This window comes from Mytilus edulis, chromosome 4 (assembly GCF_963676685.1).
Source record: "Mytilus edulis chromosome 4, xbMytEdul2.2, whole genome shotgun sequence".
NCBI lineage: Eukaryota > Metazoa > Mollusca > Bivalvia > Mytilida > Mytilidae > Mytilus > Mytilus edulis.
This window is the reverse complement of record NC_092347.1, coordinates 82,956,909-82,973,256: the sequence shown is the minus strand read 5'-3', so window position 1 is coordinate 82,973,256 and position 16,348 is coordinate 82,956,909. Positions and strand designations below refer to the sequence as shown.

The 16,348-nt window shown below is 30.6% G+C and overlaps 1 protein-coding gene across 2 annotated transcripts; it reads right to left on the bottom strand.

Annotated features, from left to right (window-relative positions):
- Positions 1–3,015: 3,015 nt before the first annotated feature.
- Positions 3,016–16,065, bottom strand: LOC139520767 (uncharacterized). 2 transcript variants are annotated; one of them, XM_071313695.1, is made up of 12 exons: positions 15,965–16,065; positions 15,751–15,841; positions 14,681–14,774; positions 14,031–14,090; positions 13,050–13,121; positions 11,646–11,726; positions 10,904–10,943; positions 10,126–10,193; positions 9,295–9,354; positions 8,593–8,647; positions 6,200–6,285; positions 3,016–5,495 (listed from the first exon to the last, which is right to left on the bottom strand). In XM_071313695.1, the coding sequence occupies exons 1-11, from the start codon at positions 16,002–16,004 to the stop codon at positions 6,206–6,208; spliced, it is 741 nt and encodes a 246-aa protein (XP_071169796.1). In that variant the 5' UTR covers positions 16,005–16,065; the 3' UTR covers positions 3,016–5,495; positions 6,200–6,205. The 2 variants fall into 2 exon arrangements, with proteins under 2 accessions (XP_071169796.1, XP_071169797.1); XM_071313696.1 differs by having other exon boundaries at positions 5,327–5,495; positions 6,196–6,285.
- Positions 16,066–16,348: the final 283 nt, after the last annotated feature.

Genomic DNA, 16,348 nt, shown 5'->3' with positions numbered 1-16,348 from the left:
TCACAATAAGATGCATGTATACATCATGATAGTTGCAAAGTTTGAGGCTAAAATTAGTTCATTTTGACTTTTCAGTGGCATGGAACCCCTAATGACTTGTTTTACAAACTTAAGTCTAAAAGATGATGAAAAATGATTTGTAGTGAGCTCGTTACAGTTGTTGTTGGGTTTGGGTTTTTTGTGTGGGGGAGGGTCTTTTTTTCTTCAGCTTTGCTAAAGTGGTTATTGTTGATAGCTCAGTTTATAGCTTCTCGAACGTATCTCAAGGTAGTAAAACTTCACTGTTTCACCAATTTGGTGTATGTCCCTTTGCAGGGTTTTCACATTTTAATTCAAGAAGTTTACTGATGGTTTTATCAATGCATTATTTCCTTAAATTTTCATTGTGTTTGTTATATATTCTGATTTTTTTAATAATGGTATAGAGCACGCTATGTCATGATTAAGAGTAACACCATTTATTAAAATGTTAATGAAAAAGATATAAATTTAAAGTCGGATTGAATTTAATTAGATTGCAACTAACCTAAATGAAATGAGAAAAAAGTACCAATGCACGATTATATAAATACATATCCTTAACTTGACCCTATCAAAACTTTACACCAAGGCCAGTTGAGGCCAGTAGGAAGAAACACTAACCTTTAACTATAAATAAGCCGGGACTGAAACATAAAACAACAAAACATGGAAACAGTAGGATATTTAAAAGGCATTCTAAAAAGAGAAGGCTTGTGCCGCTACAAGGCAGCACTCGCACCCACAAAGTGGAAAGGGATTAATATAAGCTGCAAAACTTGTTTCCCAATCCACTATGAATAAATATGTTTAAACTAAAGCATTAAAACCTATTTAAATCACATACAATTTCAGGGTCTTTATGCAAATAATATGTCAAAAAGATATTTGCATAAAATAATCAATGTTTGTCAATTATCAACCTTTCTGTATATTGATATTGTGACATATTGATAGTTGATATATGAAATACCAAGATATCATGTTATAAGGCAAGTATATAAGTTCATTATTGTAACAAAATTAATATCTAAACACACGCATCAATTATCATTCATATCAACTTTAATTGGTTCAGTTGTTTCAGAAAACACAAAAATCAAAACAATGGCTCAATATTGTCATATAGGACAAAAATTTCAATTAAAAGTCGAGTGACAGTTTATGGTGATCTAGCATAATTGTGAATCTTGTCTCTTTTTTGCTGTTTACATCTTCTGTTTATCTATGAATATAAGTTTTTGAGTTTACAGAAAGAAATGTCATACTTTGTCAACAAGAATACACACACTGAATATCTAACTTGCTTTACAGAAATAAATGTCATACTTTATCAACAAGAATACACACACTGAATATCTAACTGGCTTTAGAAAAAGAAATGCCATACTTTATCAACTAGAATACACACACTGAATATCTAACTGGCTTTAGAGAAAGAAATGCCATACTTTATCAACAAGAATACAAAAACTGAATGTCTAACTGGCTTTAGAGAAAGAAATGCCAAACTTTATCAACAAGAATACACACTGAATGTCTCACCGGCTTTACTAGTTATCATTGAATTATATTGAAATTGTATAAGATCATTGTTTTACAACAAGTATCACAAACACTCAACATAATGAATAACCCTTGTACATGATGTCAATTGCAAGTCAGATGAACCTTGCCAAACGAGAAAGTACACCTTAAAATCTTTCTATACAACAAATATAGGAAATGTTATACTCGAAATATATGCAAAACAAACCTCATTGGGAAAAACCTGTATGTTGACAAATGATACCCACGATGATATGGAAAAGGCCATGTATTAATCGCTTTATCATATACTTCCAACAATAGTTTTATGTAAGGCAAATAAACAAATGCAATAACTAAAGCAGTCAAAAACTTTATAAAGAAGTTAAATTATGAATCAAATATACTATAATTGTCCAACAACAGCATCACTACCTCCTTATATACTTATGGTAACATTTCCTATAGAGGCATTTTGAAACATTGAAATTTGGAAGAGTTTTATGATCATTACTACTCCATGTTTGTTGTACTATAAAAATGATTCATAATTGTAAATGGCATTTGTTAGCAAGTACTAAACTATCCCTACAAAAGTTCCCTTAAATATTGACGCCGTCATAAAAAATATCTGACGTCACAATGGAAAAGTAAACAACCGATACCGGAATTAAAGGAAGTAACTTGCAGGAGAGGCACTATTATGGGTTTTGTGCATGAGATGCACCTGACTGATATGGGTTATCAGCCCGGGTGGGAAATTATGGCTTGTGTACTTCCGCTCATTACACATATGCAAAAGCTATCATATCAATGCTAAGTATATGATAAATACAATTATTCCATACATCAAATACAGTTGACATATTGTGTATAGTACATGAAGCCATGAAAACTTCAAATATTGAGCAATTAGCCAGGAAAATACGGTTAATGGAAATTTAACATCTATCAATAAACCATGAAAATGAGACCAAATGCAGATAAAATATGTAAAAGGCATGTACTCCTTATAATCATTTCATAAATCAGATAGAGTTAACCTATTGCTCAAAGTGTCTGTGAATGACCACAAAAATGTAACTTTCACTACTGATCTATAAAAGAGGTAGACGTGGTTAAGTAAATCCTAGCTGTCTGGCGAACATGTAGACTTACAAGGATTCCATACCCCATGTAGTATATGTAATCATCATACTTAAAATAAATGAGAAATTTATGGGACAAAAATTGAGTTTTTTGGCCTTTGCTGACCAATGAAAATGAGGTTAAGGACAATGTAGTAAATATGAAAAACGGAAATTGCAGACCATAGGGCACAAGTAAACAAGCTATAAAAATTAAAGTCTTCTACAATCTGAAATATGCAGCTTTATACACATAGGTAATACAGTTGATGCAGTCACAACAATAGCAACCCTTGTCTCACAATCTGAGGTTTTCTATGTATAAACATAAGACAAACACTACTTTCTTTTAAATGCTTTATTCAGTATTATATTTTCATGTTAAAAAAGACTGTAGTGAACTGAAATAAAACAACATAGTTTTAAATGATGCAAAACAATTCCAGAACAACAATAATCAACCAAAATATACATGTAAAATATTCATATTTCTAAACAAATCTGCATAATACATACAAGACAGGGACAACAGGTCTATTTTTTAAAATTTGTTGAAATAAAATTCATTTAAAAGAACATAATAATATGGATCAATTTCACACATCATTTGCCCTTTGTTTTGTTTTACATTACTTCAGCAGGGCACTGCTAAAAACATTCTGCTAAGGTATCATTTCAAGTGGGGGACTCCATCTTTTAACTTTATAAATTTGAAGTCTGTATGACCCTAGGACCTGAAAGAAAAATACCCACTCCCTTCAATCATATTAGTCGTTTTCAGTGATTGACTTCCCTCGATTTGCAAAACAATCATGGCTACTTGCTTAGTAAAAAGAAGTCATCAAAGACATTGTTTAAATATGTAATTCAATGCAAAAATAATTAAAGTTTTATCCATATGTCCTGATATATTCATTATAAAATATTGGGTTTGAAAAAGGTTGTCAAGCATAATATCTCCCAAATGGAGCTTGAAAGAGGGAGATCTCCAACTTAAGCTTTGTGGCTTTAGAAAGTTGGATGGTAGGTATGCATATGATATCACAAATTGCTGCAATATTTTTCTATTGTAAATACAATTATCATTCTTGTACATGAACTATTTATAAAATCACAAATATGTTCTGCATTTGTTCAACATACATACTGGAATGCAAGCATGCGATCTATAAAAATTGTAAAAAAAATTATCTATTCTACATACATAACTGTTTAAATTTTTATCATAATGTAAAGACAATATATTTTTTATCACATTGAACTGTCATGTACATTTTGGAAATATTTTTTCATCAGATATGTTAAATTTAAAAAATGAGTGAGTCTTCAAAGGAAGACATGTGCAGCATGCTGTTTTGAAAGAATCTTGTAGAAGACTATGTGTAAGTCTAATAACCCTTTTTCAAGGAGATATAACAAACAGATATTGGCAGAAATTGTTTAATCAATATCTTTTAAAGAGAAACCTTTATGTCACTCATATTAAAAGATGAATTAGCGGGTATGCAACTAAATTTTAAGAAAAAATTGTGTTTAGTGGAATTCATCAAGTTATTGTCAAGAGTTGCGGATTAACCAACTTGTATAAGCAGATATGGTTAAAGTCCGTGTTTTGGTATAGGAAACCCCAAAAATCATTTTCAACAGCTAAAAAATAAAACACAAGTCAAGTATTTTTAAAATCTTTCTATATTCAGTTCCAAGGTCTGTTTTTACTCTACACTGCAAGCCAATTTATACTTTTCAGGCTAATGCCACATAATAATGATTTAGAAAATATGACACATAAATGATAACTTCACTAAATAAAAAAAAAACTATATATCAGTCATCTGCATAATGTGTCAAAATACAACATGATAAATCAATGATGTGGTTTTAGTGGGTACTTCAATATGAAGCCTAAAAACATCCAACCTAAAAATTCTATATAGATAACTAAAAAGTGATATTGACAGCTTTCTTAATGAATACCCTTGTTTGTGATGTATATGATGCATTTGTATCTCAATAAACCTCTATTCTTATCATGCTCATTTGTTTATATGTCACTCTAAGAAAGTCACATGAATCAAACAACTGACATACAAACAAATTAGTAGGTCCTACAAGGTTTTGATACAGATAAGTTTCAATGAATATGAGACTGTTTACAAGTGTAATTTGAGCCTGTTTTGATGATTTACAAGGTATAAACAAATGGCACTTTTTTCCAAGAAAAATTAGAGCTGAGAACTTATATTGACATAATTATTTCCCCTTCTACTGTTTCTTATTCCCTATAATAAAATTTGACTAGTTTGAGATACAATGTATGGAACAAACAAACAAGTAAATAGTTATTTTCATCACATAATTGACATTTTGTTCTAAAAGGATCTTAGGTGAAAAATGTTTAAAAAAAAATGGATATAAGTGTATGTCTTTTTGATTTATTTTTTGCTTGAATATTAATTTGTACCTAAAATATGAACATCTAAGTTTTTGTTATGGTTGAATGACTTCATACACATGACATCATTCAGTAGACAAACATGTAAATATATAAACATTTTTACAAAGCTTATAAATATCATACATTTGTAAATATCTCTGTGAACTATGACCTTTAAAAAAACATATTAACAGCTGCACCTATAAAAATGTTTTATATCATTGATCACATGACACACATGTGACTTATCCATTTTCAATTGTGACAAAAAATAAGTTCAATATCTAGTGTTCTCAGGACCAACAGTTTAACAATGAACACAATATTTGAAATGTTGTGACTAATGGTTTCCATGGTAATGATGAAATGTATGACATACTTCTTTAGATCTGGAAAAAACAATTCACTATCAATTAAATGTATACACAAACAAGTTGAGAATTGTGTAATGTTTGGTGTTTTCTTTCAAGAATGAATAAGGAAACATGCTTTGTTTCTTTTGATAGTGGATATATATATATATATATATAACTAATTGGACATTAGACTGACATACAATCACATTTAACTTCCTCAGACTTAGCCTATGAAGGATTTGGTTATTTTTTATGTCCCTTTGTGGTAGCTCTTCATTTTTTTCTGTTCTTATACTTGAAATATTTTGCTTTGAGCGTCAATAATGAATGTAAATCCAGAAAAGAATTTCGGATGCATGAAATTTAGAATGTGTTGTTTTATTTGTAAATATTTCATCAATTAATTTTTTCTAGTTCAATGTTATCTTGATAAAACTATTATTATTAATCTAATCTAACTTTAATGACTATGTTAAATTTCAAATGCCTGCTTCTAACAGAAACAGTATTTTCTTTTTACTCTAATGATAATCTAAAATAAGCACATCATGAAATAAAGCATTTCTTAATTATCAATAAGGTTTTTTTTATTGCTTGACAATTATATAGGCATGGAATGGAAGATGTTTAATGAATAACAAAATATACAATTAATCTTTTTTTATTTGGTTATTAACAACAATGAGAACATGAGAAACCAAATTTTCCCTAATTCTACATTTTCAAACAATACCTACCTTTTATCAACTCGTTACATCTTTTGCATCTTTTATGTGATTTTTCAGGTATTTCATCATTCCAAATGTCTTTACTTTCTTTTTGCCTAAAAATGATATTAAACATTGTTAAAGATCATCACTATAGGTTACAGATTATTTTCAACTATTTTTTTCTTAAAACGTTTGTATGCCTAAAATAGTTTTTTTCTAACTAGTACATGTAATTTAATAACATAAACCTTCAAAACATATATGTTAGACTACTGGTAATTGTTGATGAAATGCTAGCTGACTTGCTTGATATTCTGGCTGATCAAAGTCAGTATCAAAAACAAAAATGCCATTTCGCATATATAAATCAGTGATACTAACATAAATTAGTATGTCCTCTACATTATTAGCTGACCGAATAAATCTTATAATTTCTCCTGTAATAAATATATTTATATATTTTTTCAAATAAAAAATCCCACAAATCATATTACAGGACAAATATTTAATGAATGGCTATTATCTATTTTGAATTTATTGAACCATAAAACTAATTTTTGACTCTTCACATTGAATAATCCGTGAAGCAGATTATGTAAAATGTGAAGAGTCAAAAATTAGTTTTATGGTTAAATAAAATCAAAATAAATTATTGCAATTCATTATAAATAAATTTCTATCAAAAATAAGGCTCAAAGAACTTTTTATTTTATTTATATTACACTATAACAACGTACACACATGTTTGCGTATGAATACACAACGTCAGAGTGGGCGTGTCGCCATCAAAATTGACAACATTGAAAATAAAACTAATAATTTTAACCAATCAGAAGACAGTAAATACACCAAATTTATTTATTTAAGGATATATCTAATTTAAAATTGGGTCTGTCATTGTCTTACTCATCTATTCATTTTAGATACCACAGTCAGTATTATTTTTATCTCGGTTGGTTATGCTCATCTGTGTTGTTATATTTATGCTTTTTTGTTTATTTGTGCCTTTCATTTATAAATGAATAAGAACACACCCGTGAAATCTTGGGCATTTACTGAGTGGTTGAAAGTATGTAAACTGTTGTAGGATAAATTTTTGTAAAATACATTGTGACTGGCTAATTTCAGGAAAGGTATCAAAAGTCTTAGCCTGCGTGTGCTGTGTTGACAGGACAAATTTGTTTTAGTTCTCCTCCTCTTTTTCCAAAGTCTGTTATTGCTTGTGTTCTGTTTTTCTGTATACTATGAACATACATAAACTAAAAACAAGATGCATTTGCTATTTACTATCAATTCCTAGTCGACTATCCACGACAGTCACTGATAATCTTAGAGAGAAACTAAAAACCTATCATTGTGATAGACTTACCAAATATAGGTAATAATTGTTCATCACACTAAAAACCTATCATTATGATATACTTACCAAATATAGGTAATAATTGTTCATCACACTAAAAACCTATCATTGTGATAGACTTAGGGGTCATCCATAATTGTCAACCATTTTCCAAAGTGTACAAAACGTACACTTTTTCAGACCCCCCACCCTCCCTCAAAAAGTGTACATCAACCATTTTCTGATTTCAAGAGAAGAATCAGTCATTCTTAATAAAAAGAAGATCCTGTCTATTATATAATAGTTGAAAGTAGAAATTTGCATTGAATAAAAATTAAAACATATCTGACTGTTTTATTTGATGACATCTATCTCTGATGCTTGTGTTTTGTCAGAATAAAGAGTACAAAGATTAGTATTTCCCCTATCACACAATGGGAATTGTAACTCCAATAAAAAAGGGCACCTAGAGCATGCAAAAGATTAACAAAAGGGCACATAAATTATGCTAAGAATCAAAGAAAGGGAAATGCATGGTTATATTGCATTGGTAAAGTATGGACTGACAGTGTTGATGGAATCAGAGCTCAAGACAGCAATCAATAAAAGGGTAATGTTTTAAAACATTTTGAGTTTTTAAATTTCCCGCCCATATTTCTATTCAAAACGTCCCTGTAAATATGCCATTCATGGCACTATTATCTTTTTGTTTAAATAATTTTACTAGATCACATTTATGAAAGATTTAGTTTTCATATGATTTGATCTTTTAATCGTTCAATCCCGATTGAGTAGAATTATGATATCGAAATAAATATCATCAAGTTAAAATAAAGAAGAAATAAGAAGACACCCAAGCCAATTCTCGATTTCATAAATCGACTTTCCCTACAGAAACGATATAAATTCAAGAAATTTTAAAAAAAAAGCGTACGGTAAAAAAGTTGATTTTTTAACCCCCTCCCCCCAAGTGTACGTTTTGTACACTTTGGAAAATGGTTGACAATTATGGATGACCCCTTACCAAATATAGGTAATAATTGTTCATCACACTAAAAACATATTATTGTGATATACTTACCAAATATAGGTAATAATTGTTCATCACAGAGCATAAACTGTCTATTTTTGGGATCCTGAAATAAAAATACATAAAATTGAGAAAGGAAATGGGGAATATGTTAAAGACTGACCAAACAGCAGACAATAGCCAAAAGGCCAACAAATGGGTCTTCAACATAGCGAGAAAATCCAGCACCCAGAGATAGTCCTCAGCTGGCCCTTAAACAAAATGTGTGTTGTATGGTTGCCTAAGAGTCTAAATGACGTAGAAGTTTGCAACTATAGGTGACTGTGGGGGCGGTAACTATCAGCAAAATCCATACAGCATAGTTTCCTTTAAAAGGTCCCAAAATGACAAATGTAAAACAATTCAAAGGAGGAAACAAGTGACCTGATTTATTTACAAAACAATGAACAAAAAACAAAAATGATATACAACTAACAAAAACTTGACATCATTCAAAGAAAGATAATTCATTCTTCTTAAATTTTTGATATACCAGAAAACCTCTTATTCCTTATGTAGCAAAATGTATAATCATTAATATCATGGTGGTTTCTGCCTCTTAATTGAAGTGCTCCCAGTTTTCAAATCTTATAAGGAACACCAAATTATCTGACTGAGGAGTCAACTCAATGGAATGTTTAAAGCGCAATTCTACAATGCATCTATAGGTAAACAATAATACACCTGTGCATTGTAAAATTATCATTTACTTACTTGTAGATTTCGTTCTTTAATTATCTGCCACATTTTCTTCACAACCTCATTTCTTGCCAACTACAACAGAAAAAGTCCAATAGAGAATGTCAAAATAGATTAAGCAAATTAGTGATTCATTCTATTGTATAACATGTTCTTTAAAATTAAAAGAAGCATGCAGACAGTAAATTGTTAAGTATTCAAAATATCAATTGAAGGAGACAAGTATATCTCAGCATATTTTCTTAAAGAGTTTAGTAAAAAATTGAAGACAATCTGTCTCTTGCACATCCATGCATCCATCCTTCAAATAAAAATACCAGTCAACATATATAATAAATCAACACATCATTTTCCTGGCAGTCATTAAATTAATTATTGGAAACAGCTGTTATGAAGATGGAAGGGTTCTACAAGAAGTACTATTAAAGGAGATTCTGGTTGAAGTTCGAATATTAAAGTCAAAGTTTCATGACCTCATATAAATCTATCTCAGAGACATGGATTAACCAACAAACTGATGTTGTGATAAACATGGTTATTTATAACATTGAATCAAATAAATGTCCATTCTGAAAAATGTTATCTACAATTAAATGTTTAAAATATCGTGAATTCCCAATTTTCACACAACCCTCAAACATTCAAGTGTTTAAAATCTTGTTTCAGAGACATTGTTCTGGACAAATCGCTTTACATGTAGTGAGTGTCTAAACAATTTGATACACTACTGATGAATCTACTATAAAAAGTTAATCAAAGCTAACCTTTATAAATAATCATTGACAAGTTACTTTTTATACTTGGTCTCAGCAACCTTTATTTTAAAATTAAAATATATGTCAATACCTTATCAGCACCCATTACATCAGCTAACTCTTGAGACAACAGACATGGTCGACTATATGCTGATGTACCTAAATATATATATATAGCAAACATTAATTAAAAGTGCTAAATTACCAAAAATACATTTGGAATTGTACATTGAATAACCAGAAATTTGTAAATGTGTTATTTTGGCTTGAATGTTTGAAGCCATGCATATAAACAGCTGAAATCAAGAACTATTGCATTAAAAGGGGATAGGGCATCAAAAGAGTTGTCAAACTGATATGTTTTCATGGCAATGCAACTTCATACAAAATATCATTGATCTATCAATCTATCTATCAAAGCAATACCTATGTCTCACTATCGAACATTAAGAGACAACAATTAAGCCCATGCCTTAACATGGAATGTAGCATCAATCAGGTGAAAACTTTCCATATTTTACAATATCTTACCCTTTATTGTTGGGTGTATGTCTTATTAATTTATTTAATATCTCTCTAAATATTGATTGATTGATTGGTACTTAAAGCCACTTTCAACACTATTTTAAGGCATTCAGTTTAAATAGGTGGAGAATGCCGGAGTCCCTGAGGAAAACCAACAACCTTTGGCAGGAAATCTGACAATCCTAGTCAATTAAGATTGGGGTATAGTGCACCCACATAAGAGGGGTTTAAGGTGACAACCTATAAATATTGATGTGCAGGTCTGTAAAATTGTGCTATGAAATTATTAATAAATAATTCACTTAAATAAATATTTGAAATATTCATAGTGAATCTGTTCTTACCTTTCTTTTCCCTTTTAACCGGTGTTTTTCTTTCTTTTTTCTGCAAATAGAAAGATAAGTTAGCTTCTGCTACAGTTAGTTACATTAAGCATACTTTACTACACTGCACTTGCTTATAATTGCTTACATCCACTTCATTTGAACTTGTGGATAGTGGATTTTTATTTTTTATATAAATTCGAACAACTGATCAAAAGTACTTAAAACCACATATTCAAGTTAAGTACTGTTTTATAAAATTTACATATTTTCAACTTACAATTTCATGGAGCTTTTAACCTACTAGCTTACAAAGTAATAGATTAAATAAGGTTGCCCTCAATATATTTTACCAGTTCTCTGTATGGTGAAAAAAAAAATAACAAAGAAAGGCTTCCATTTGGCTGTGACGGATGCATAGTTTAAACGTATTTATTTATAGTGGATTGGGAAACAAGTTTTGCAACTTATATTAATCCCTTTCCACTTTGCAGGTGCGAGTGCGGCCTTGTAGAGGCATTAGCCTACTCTTTTTCGAAATCTACAAGGGTGTCTTTAATGTGCAAGAGACGGATGCATAAATATGCAGCTACGTATGTTTGAGACAGAATCATAATTATTTTGAAGAAGACATTACTTGTAATTAATCAATTTGTATTTCTGAACAAGAAAAATATGTTTAAACTAAAAAATAAAAAAAATATTCATGTTTTAATGATTTTTACTAAAACTTTTGACGTGTAAATTGTATTTGTATACCAACCTTTGTATTCCTTGATCGTGTTCGTCTACCACCACTGTTCAATTCTTCTTGTAATTTCTGAGCCATGGCTTCATCATCTTCCTACAAGAATTTACAATACTATAACAACTTTTACAACATGTAAATATTTCTTTTCTAAAAAAGTTCCCATTAAGCATTGTTAAGTTCTTTCATAAGAATGTTCAAAGACATGTCTTAAGGGATTTAAATCGGGATAAAACATAAAATGTCACACTGGCTAAAATTTTCTTTCGGAAGCCCCTTCACATATTTTTTTATGTCCAACCTAGGGGAATTATGTTTTTCAGTCTGTGCATTGGTTCTACCCTCTAAGTAACAAAATGCAATTATGGTAATCAGATGGCAATTAAATAACCAATGATTGACATAAAAAAAAACAATATTTAATTTTACTTTGATAAAAATTTGATTATCTGAACATGCTGAAGTAAACTGTTAAATTGGCAGTGCATCATTCTAGGTGTACAATATCAGCGTACATATATCTGCCTTAATCTGTGTAAAATTACGTGGTCAAAACTTTTACTTTCATTTTTGAAAGCACATTTTCCAAATAGTGAATGTTGACCTGACAATTGTAAAACATGGACCATTTTCGAGAAAATAATCAAAAGGAAAGTTAGATAAAAGTACCAATCATATTTTTACCTTGTTTGATGAAATTAGGATGCAAAGTTGAACTTCCCACCTGCGCACATGTGCAAGCGTGAACTACTACAAACAACATGGTTCTGATTTTATATTTTGAACATTTTAAACTTTTTCATCAAGTCATATTCATTGACAGATTTCTGATAATTTTAATCTTTTTTACTAAATTTATTGATGCAAACCATTAAAATGTAAGAAAATAACTTTGAGTAGACCGTTAATTGTCCGCTACAAATTAGTTTACCAGGGTAATGTTCAATATGGTAGCAGCTACTTAGTGCTACATAGTTTTTTAACTACTGAATGTGTAGCTAGCCTAGTCAAAAATCTATGTAGCCCTATGTAGCTGCTACGATATTGAATGTCACCCCGTCACCTGAACATGTAAATTTCAGATGTTCGACAACAAATTAGCCTTGATCAAAATGAAAAGGTGTTATAGTAGTGGTTGTTTTGATAGAACTTAATCATCATGTCACTTTTATGACCAGATGTGTGGCTGTTTAAGACAAAAGGTTGGATCAAAAAGATCGCATTAACTTCCAATTGAATTATGTCAAAACGACGGTCTATGAAGACAGCCTTGAAAACTAAAAGTAGATGTCAGGTTCATGCTTATCGCAGGCAGACATCGTCCAAATAATTTTAAAATGTCCAGAATATATGACCGCTTTGGAAGCCATTGATCAAACCCCCAATATTTGTTGGGTATCCGTCTAAGAGAAAACTAACCCCACCATCAGATGAATCACTCATGTTGGTTGTGACCACTTTCTCTGGAGTTTTCTTTGGTGGGGGTTTTGGCTAAAAATAGAAGAGCATAACTGATAATGAAACACAATGATAGCTAACTTGAATGATGGTAAATATGAATAATTTAATTTTGGATGTAACACGTCTTCTGATTGGCTGATGTTATTTTGTTATCAGCCCATAGACATAATTTAGTCATGTGACTGCGACATCATCAACATTTTTTCATGGTTTTCTACGGTTCAAAAATGGAATTTAGAATTAAATTATAAGAAATGGCTGTAATATTTTTTCTGTCTATTCGAAATAACATAAAAAATGTGGTGCACACTGTTAAATAACCCGCTACGCACATTATTCAGTGTGCACCAAATTTTTTATGTTATTTCTTCATAGACAGAATTTTTTTTACAGTCATTCCTTAAATGGTTGTGAAATTTTAGACAGAATCTAAATTTCATAAAAAGTCTGTTTTCCCCACCTACAATGGACTTTCCATTCTCATATTAAACTGACCCCTATATACTGAATATCAGAAATTTTTAGTTGCATTTACAAAAATAATCAGAATGAGGTTAAATATCTGGCTTGGATTGGATTTACACAACTTTTCATTTAATTTCTATTTGATTTTATGTGATATATTCTTCTTCTAATTATGGATATTTTGTTTCAATAGGCCCTCTGGTATCACAGGAATTCTTAGATTTTTTTTAATACATACTTTACAACTAAACACAGATATAAAGTTATGGTCCCTTGAGAACCAAATGCTTATGGTCCTTGAAACATTGTTCATCTTATACAATGTATTGAAAACATAGTCAAATTACTCAGTTCTAAGTACTTCCTGCACAAAAGATATCTATGGAGGCAGGCATGTATGCCCTATTCAAATGTTGTTCATTTTTTGTTTACTCCAAAGCAAACATAAAAGTTTAAGAAAACAAGATAACATACCTTTGTGATTGTGGCTTTCTTTGTTGGTTTTGGTTTCTTTTTAGGAGGTTCATCCTCCAACTATAAATATATCAAGAAATAATCTGACATTGTACATTGAACACTGAACATTAAGGTAGATAAAGTACATATAAATGAACATGATAGGGGGAAACCACAAATTATGATGGACATAAAAATACAAAGATTGAATTTCTGCCATAGACATGATAGAAATAAATGACAAGACCTGTAAATTAAGTAACATCAAAACTGAAAATCTATCTTCATACAGTCTCTTCCAATTTTATTCACATGTTGATCTCATTAATGGTTATCTTTTGCCCTGTCTACTCTTTTTTCAACACATTTTGGAGAATGTCACTGTAAATTCTTTTTTAACTTTTGGCGATTTGGAGCTTTAAATATTGCATAAAAGACATGTGCAGTCTATTGTTTAAGACCTTATATTGACCAATTGTTATTTGTTAGGTTGCTGTCTCTTTGATGTCTATTTACTTGATTTTGCCATTTGATTAGGGACTTTCTCTTCTGAATTTTCCTTGAAGTTCAGTAATTTTGTACTTTTACTTTTGATGCATACACCACATTAATTTTCATACATGTTTATAACTTTTAAACTTGAATATGAAGAACAGTTTTTTGTTTACCTCCTCCTCTTCAGAACTTGGATCATCCTCATTTTCTTGACTATCTTGACTCTCTTCTATAAGTTCCATCACTAACTGATCTATTACTTTTCTTCTACAAATAAATAATACTATTGGTAAACACCAAGGTTTTATTTGTAAGTTATTGTTTTGTTAGTTCTTGAAATAAGAAACCAACTTTTTTTTCAACTAAAATTCCAAGGTTTTTCTAGTATGTTCTATCAATTTCAATGATGTATCAAAAGACATAGATAAAACTTTATACCTCCATGACCTCACTTTGTAGTACTAACAGTGATGACTTGTTTGTGGTTCTTCTACAGAAGGTTGGTAAAATTTCTGAATAGATGGTTGATCATGTTGGTTTGTTGAAACAAAATTATAATATAATCATTTGATAATAATCAACAATCTTGGCTTTCCTATGAAAACATGTACCTTTATTGCTGTGAATTTTTTTTTTTCTACATTGGCTAGAGGTATAGGGGAGGGCTGGGATCTCCAAACACATATTTAACCCATCCACATTTTAGCGCCTGTCCCATGTCAGGAGCCTATTATATGGCCTTTGTTAGTCTTGTATGATTTATAATTTTGGTTTCTTTTGTATATTTCAGTTTAGTATGACGTCCATTGCCACTGAACAAGTGCATACTTTTGTTTAGGGGCCAGCTGAAGCATGCCTCCAGGTGGGGATTTCCTAGCTAAATTGGAGACCCATTTGTTGACTTAAGGCTGTTTTCTGCTCTTTAGTCTGGTTGTAAATTATGTCTCTTCGTCTTTGACACATTCCCGATTTCCATTCTCAATTTTACCTTCATACATATAGACAATTTTTTTTTGATGAGTTATACCTCTGTTGGAGTAAAAAATTATAAATAAAGAAAAACCCATGTATTGTTTTCAATCAGCTGATCATTGTTGATGTAGAGTTGTCTACCTTATTGAGTTACTATCCACGTGCACACAACACACTGTACACAAACGTGTCGCACACCAAATTACCTTTTATTCTACTAATAATGGTTAAGAATAAATAATTAAAACGATATGTGTTCTTGAATGCATACTTATCTGAGAGGTCTGTGTCATACTGTTCCTGCAACTGAAGTCGAACTTTCTTTGCCGACAAGCTATCAAGATCGGCATCCTTCAGTATGTCTGTAAAATTTAAATAAAAGCGTGAAATGTTTTACACATAAAAAATAAATTAAAAGGTATTGTATTTTACTATCTTCATGCGTGCATTGTTAAGTTTATATGCTCTATGTACGAAAAACAAACCTTTTATTGCTTTTCGAAGTTTGTCTTGTGTGAGTGCCATTGTGTTCCGGTAAATACAAAGGGACGTCACTCTAATATATTTCAAGAATTTCTAGATTCGAAATTTTAGCGCCTTTTTGCGTTAATGCGGCAAAATAATAGACACCACATTTGTAAACAACTCTAATAAATATTGTGTCGGATAAGCTGTATAATCTTTATACATGTATCTACCGACTCATTAAGCTGTTTCTTAAAATCATTGGCTTTTGGTCGTGTTGAACTGAGATGACTGAACTCCATTTTTTAAATTCATGTGAAAAATTTAACACTGATTAGGATGGCATGCTCTCTTTGAATTTGGTTGCCATAACATACCTAACTTTACTTTTCAAAACAATCTGC

Bases quoted from the DNA above. Each gene is read 5' to 3' on its own strand.
- LOC139520767 (XM_071313695.1), bottom strand. From the start codon at position 16,004: ATGGCACTCACACAAGACAAACTTCGAAAAGCAATAAAAG. The intron at 15,842-15,964 runs GTTTGTTTTTCG...TAAATTTTACAG, and splicing joins ACTTCGAAAAGCAATAAAAG to ACATACTGAAGGATGCCGAT. The intron at 10,194-10,903 runs GTAAGAACAGAT...ATATATATTTAG, and splicing joins GGTTAAAAGGGAAAAGAAAG to GTACATCAGCATATAGTCGA.